Below are 6033 nucleotides of genomic sequence, written 5' to 3'. Positions count from 1 at the left end.
AGGAATGCCATCAGCACCTTTGCCACCAGGTTCTCCCTAGGAAGCATGAGATGTAAGAAACGTGAACAAATTCAGTGCATTGTGGGTAGATAACACTAAATTAGCACAAAATCGGCAGAGAGTGGGTGTGTTACCTTATCCCCTTTTGGTCCAGGACTTCCAGGAGCTCCTCTTTCTCCTGGCATTCCCTGTAAGCCAGGCAGCCCTGTGCCTCCAGCAGCACCAGGGGGTCCAGGGGGACCCTAAAGAGTAATGAAAAAGAATTAGGAAAAAATAAATAAATTGTATTGACCCAAATGATGAAAAATCACAGCAGAAAACCAAGCAAGTCTGCGGGTACCTTGGCACCTTCTGAGCCAGCAGGACCTGGCCCACCTCTTGTTCCAGGAGGTCCTGGAGGCCCGGGTGCGCCACGTTCACCTGGGATACCATTTTCACCCTGTGACAAGGAAACGCGTTATTCTTTGTGTTCAGGGTCATAGCTCGTTAATTCATTCACATCCCTACAGAAACACTGCTGTAAGATTTACCTTTGGGCCTGGGAATCCGGGTCCTCCAATATCACCTTTTGGCCCCTGTTTATGAGAAAATAAATACGAATTATTAACTTTACTTAGTATATCTACATTGTGGTTGACACCTTGTTTCTTTCATCTATCATCCCTAAAAATCAGACTTCTCTGCTCTGCACAGTGCTGACAGTTGTCCGAATTTGGAAACGTAACCTAGGAAGAACTCCTCGTGTATTTTTTTTGTTACTTTAAAAAAGGAATTACTACTTACTGGTTCTCCAGGCTTTCCACTCTCTCCAGCTGGTCCTGGTCCACCAGGCAATCCCTAAAGGAAAGAACAGTGTTATCATTCACGTTACACAGCCAAATTATGCATTTTCCTATGTAGCAAATTTTTTTGACACAAAGATGAGTGCCCAATTTGTTCAGATCCTTTACAAAGAAGGAGGTACCAATTCAATAGATAGAGGTTTGATGGGACATAATCTACTGAGCTAGTTGTCTGGTTTGCAATTATGAAATACTAAGAAATAGCTTCGTCAATTGGTTGAACTGCCTTACTTCAAAATCTGATGATCTATACATGCGTGTTAGTCAATTCAAAAGAATCAGAAACCAATAAGCAATAAACACACAGCACCTGGAGGCCGGGTGGACCTGATGGTCCTGGTTCTCCTCTCTCCCCAGAGGCACCCTAGAATCAAACAAAAGAGAAAAGAAATCCGAAATTGTCTGAGAATATTTCAACATATAAACGTCTGCACACCACCTCCGATCTGTGCCTCCTTGTTGTGATCTGATGATGACATTGCACAATCCCAAAGACTAATATATCTTGGTGTTCTGGTTCTCTTCAACCATTAGATATAATTCAGCAGACACAATTAAACTTTATACTAGTCTCAAATGCTATAAACATTAACAGGAGCAATAATAAGCTTCAGTCTGAGAAGGTGTTAGATCTCCAACAGCTTTTGCATTTCAACTAATACTGGGTATATCCATTTCATGTTTCTCTTATCAAAGTTTTGAGTATTAATTTATTAAAATAATGGCAAAGAAGAGCTCTACCATTTGTCTTTAGAAAAGTAGATTTCTTTATATCATCAAAAACCTTTTCCTTCCCCTAAATTCAGAGTCTCTATGCCAGACCACCTTGGCAATAACTGAGAATTGCCTCTTATGGCACTACCACACTTACGGTAGGTCCAGGAGGACCTGGGAGGCCAACGTCACCATTCTTCCCAGCAGGACCCTATAAGAAGACAAATTTAGGCTACGGTTATGGGTTGATATAATCTTTAGAAGACTCAGCAAATTATTATTATTTAATATTATGCTGTTATGCTGTTATTATTTCATTAAACAAATGCAGCTTACAGGCGTTCCAGGAGGTCCACCAGGCCCTCTTTCTCCATTCTTACCCGGTGCACCCTTACAAAAGAGAAAGATCACATTTGAAATGCTCATTCTGGTCAGCGTACAACAACCTAAAGTTGCAGCGTGAGATAGCTCCGCTGTGGAGCAATTTATTTTACCATTTGGCTGTATAAATCCCACTCACCTCGTTGCCCTTGGGACCAGGGAAACCCATCACACCTGGCTGACCTCGTGGACCTGGAGGACCAGGTGGACCAGAGCGGCCGGATTCACCCTGACTACCCTGGGAAAAAAAAAAAAAAAAAAGTGAGGACATCGGGAAATAAATGAATATTCATGTATTTCGACTGAACTTCTCTACACATTGTACTTTAAATTGTATTAATTGGCAAGATTTAAAGAATGTTATTTCAACACATAAAGTGCTCTGGTGATGAAATCAAACCAAAAAAAAAAGAGATATGATTTATCTGGCTGTGATAACAACTTGTCTAGGTTGTTATCTGGGAGAATGGTACAAAATACTTGCACAGTGGACGTACTGGTGGGCCAGGTTTTCCATCGCTTCCAGGGCTTCCTGGAATTCCAGGCAAACCCTGCAATTGAAGAAAAAGAAGTGTCATTCTTCGTTTTAAAATGTGTACTGTTAAGTTATAACGCTTAAGTGTACATATATACAAAACACCTTTTAAACTGCTTGCTTAATTTTAACCTCTTTAATAAAGATTAAAACACCCCCTATAACTCCCCATCCCATTAACAGGAAAAATTGTAGAAAGCTGGTACATTCTTTTTTTAGGAGTTTATAATTTTCTCCAAGAGTCACTGCATATAAACAAGGCATCACATACTAACAAACATGCAGAATTATGTTCTTTCATTATTTTGGAAGAAAACTAAGCTCAGATGGTAAAAATCAAGGACTGAAACAATTTTGACCGAGTACCTCTACTTAAAGGCAACACAATTTGTACCATATTTCAATTAACTTGTTTTCTACTTGTATATGATATTCTATGTATGCTATATCTATATTATATTCTATATCTGTATTAAAATCTCTCTATATAGAAGTTTTATACTTCTATATTATATCTATATTATACTTCTATGTTATATTATCTATAATACAGTTCTATATTATTCTTCCTATATTTTCAAACTTCTTTTCCAATAAATTCTTGTTTAGCTCCCAGAAGCCATCAGTCAGGCTGAGTTTTTAACTTCAGTGTCAATTGTCACGTGCAGTTCCTAGCGTTTAGCAGAAGACCACAGAACGTTGTTCTGTTCTGTACACATTACGCAATAGGATATCTCTGAAAATCATCTTGATACGTACTATGGAAATCCAGCCAGCAGCTTATTTGCTTTAATTGTGAGTAAGCAATAAATATATTAAGTGTATTGAAATATGTAATTGAATTATTTAAATACTAAATTTAAGTGATAGTGCATGGCGTTCTCTGAGAACTGGGGAGGAGCATGCTCAGCTTCACCTAAGCTTCACTTATGACAGATCTTCTCTGAGAGTCCCGTGTCTTTGCACAGTTACCTACTGCACTAGTAATACTCAAAGAAATGAAAAGAAAATTTTTCTGGTTGGTCTCCTCTATTGTATCAGCTCAGATGCGGCCTCTCTAATAGAATTTGTCTCCTTTTCTTCAAGGTGTCATATCTTACTCTCATTCCAGGAAGACCCGGGCCTCCGTCTTGTCCACGCTCTCCTGCAGGTCCACTGGGACCAGGAGGACCTGGGCTACCACGTTCGCCTGCAGGACCCTGAAAAAGAGACGTTGAAATTCAGGGCAAGGAAACCAGCATCATATTTATTCTGAAATTATTCATTAAAAATTGCACAAATTCTCCAGAAGTCGGGGTGTTTTTCTGGGGAGAAGATGTACCTTTTCACCTGGAAGTCCATTGCTACCGGGTGCACCACGGAAACCAGGGGAGCCCTGAGAAATTAAAGAATAAAATATGGAACATAGACAATATGACTTAGGTAATGGCAACTATTCTTTTTGCTTTCTAACCTATTTACCATTAGATGTATTATTATGAAAAGTAATGAAAGAAATAGATGGAAATGATGTTTAAGGGAACTCTATAGAATTATTTTTTCTTTCTCTCTCTGGTTGAAATCATAGCCTTTCCTCCATTATTCTTAACTGGCCCAGCATGAGTTACCTTATTTATGAGTTTTCTAAATTCACGTTGGAAAGAAAACCATGCACACAGTCTTGAACAATTATTTTCTTTTAACTCAATACTGAAAAGAGGTCTATTGTATTGTTTTAATATCTATTAACATGTATTTAACAAAAATAAGTTTACTATTTATTACTACTATCTTCATTGCTTACAAGAAATGTGAATTCTAAAATTTAATTTTGCAGCCCTGTTTACATATTTAATACGGAATGCTCTCTGTAAAGTTATTGCATCTACTAGGCCCCCCCCCCCAATCTATTGGCAGTAAAGATATTATAACACAAAAGACGTCCTGACAATATCATTGCTAATGACATTATTGACGTTGAAGATGTATTGTCAGTAAAGGTGTTGACATAAAGAACGTAGAAGAATTTGCATTAATTTCACTTTCCAGAACTGAAATTTTGTCATTGTTCATTTTTGTTAACTGATAAATAATTTTGAGTTTTGTCAATTTTATTGTTTTCCCCATGTAGTTCTAACAGTTTATGGGGTTTTTTTAGCACAAATCTTTCAATGCAGCTTCCAGGTATACAGGATTGCTTCTTCAAAATCAAAACAAGAAAGAAATTAACTTCTTTCAGACTGAGATAGATCCAAGTGCTGCAACTGGAATGAGGAACTAGATAAGAATTCTCTCCAGTTTCATAACCCAGTTTCACATCTGGAATTTGATGAGAACAGATATGGAGACAAACATCTCCTCCAAATATTTTGAATACCAGATTTTGTGCCGTCTCTTCGTTAACTCAAAATGTACCTCGTGTGTGTGGTCATCTACAGCAGCTTACCCTTTCTCCAGGTGTACCAGGGACACCATTCTGGCCGGGTTCACCATTTGCACCTCTTTTGCCTTCCTCACCAGGAGGCCCGGGAGCACCTGGGGTACCGTTTTCACCCTGGGAAGGCCACCGGTGAAGTTAGAATTCTCAAAAACCCCAACAAACGCAGGTTTTGTACAGGGAGTGATTCAGGGTTTGGACTTCCTTGGAAGAAGTCTCTGAACGCATTTTGAAATCACTTACACGCTCGCCTTTTGGACCCGGATCTCCTTTTGCACCATTCTTACCAGGTTCTCCCTAAACAGGAGAAAATCCCATTAAAATTATGGGTTGCGACAGGATATTTTTCTAGAGCTACTAGAGATAGCTACTAAGCAGTATCTTTAAAATTATTGACTCATTTTTATTATTTTACTTTCCACAAAGGAATTAGCATGCACTGCCTGAGCCTGGGTGTGGAATGCAAGGGGATTCTTAAAAATCCAGTAAAGGAAAGAAATGATACACTCTGAGTAAAATTTTATGTCTGTTTCTGAACTGTTTCAAACATCATTGAGACTTTTGCTTGATGTCCCTGAGTATTTTCTCCGACAAAGAACTATGTGTTGTGTAGGGCTGTTAGCAAAGAGCTTACTGCGGTATTAGAGTATGAGTAGTATAAGAGCATAATGACAGTATAAGAGTAGGTAGAGCTCACTCAGTGCAGAGGACTGGGGACCCAGCCCGTGGGACTGTATACAGGTAAAATTAGGATTTTAAAACAAGATATTTTGTCTAATGTAGCCATTTTAGCCAAGCTTTTTTTTGTTGTTGTGTTTTTCTGAATTGCTAGATAATTTAGGAAAGCGAATTCTTGTCATGTGTATCATGGTGTATAATTTTCATATATAGCAATATACAAATGTGCAAAGGATAAACGTATAGGTATAAAAATATTTGCCCGTTGTTGTAAAATAATTCACTAGATCATCTCAAGTGAATAGGACAAATAGAGTTGTTGTTTTTTTTTCATGGTAAGCTGCTTCCACCATACTTGTTTGTCCAACTAGCGTAATGAATGTTAGTGACTCACCGGACTGCCTTTTGCGCCAGGGTTTCCACTTGTACCTGGAGGACCAGGAAGACCACGACCTCCAGGCAGGCCA

The 6033-nt window shown here is 38.7% G+C and overlaps 1 protein-coding gene across 1 annotated transcript in view; it reads right to left on the bottom strand.

Annotated features, from left to right (window-relative positions):
* The window catches only part of COL3A1 (collagen, type III, alpha 1), a 49534-nt gene that overhangs the window by 12661 nt on the left and 30840 nt on the right, over positions 1 to 6033 (bottom strand). Inside the window, 15 exon segments of the mRNA XM_009872671.1 lie at positions 1 to 36; positions 135 to 242; positions 341 to 439; positions 531 to 575; positions 784 to 837; positions 1153 to 1206; positions 1714 to 1767; positions 1893 to 1946; positions 2077 to 2175; positions 2435 to 2488; positions 3573 to 3671; positions 3794 to 3847; positions 4898 to 5005; positions 5132 to 5185; positions 5961 to 6033. The exon segment at positions 5961 to 6033 is cut by the window's right edge and continues 44 nt beyond it. Coding sequence (XP_009870973.1) covers positions 1 to 36; positions 135 to 242; positions 341 to 439; positions 531 to 575; positions 784 to 837; positions 1153 to 1206; positions 1714 to 1767; positions 1893 to 1946; positions 2077 to 2175; positions 2435 to 2488; positions 3573 to 3671; positions 3794 to 3847; positions 4898 to 5005; positions 5132 to 5185; positions 5961 to 6033 — 1045 coding nt within the window.

This window comes from Apaloderma vittatum, unplaced genomic scaffold, assembly GCF_000703405.1.
Source record: "Apaloderma vittatum isolate BGI_N311 unplaced genomic scaffold, ASM70340v1 scaffold16410, whole genome shotgun sequence".
Classification (NCBI taxonomy): Eukaryota; Metazoa; Chordata; class Aves; order Trogoniformes; family Trogonidae; genus Apaloderma; species Apaloderma vittatum.
This window is presented reverse-complemented; position numbering and strand designations above follow the sequence as displayed.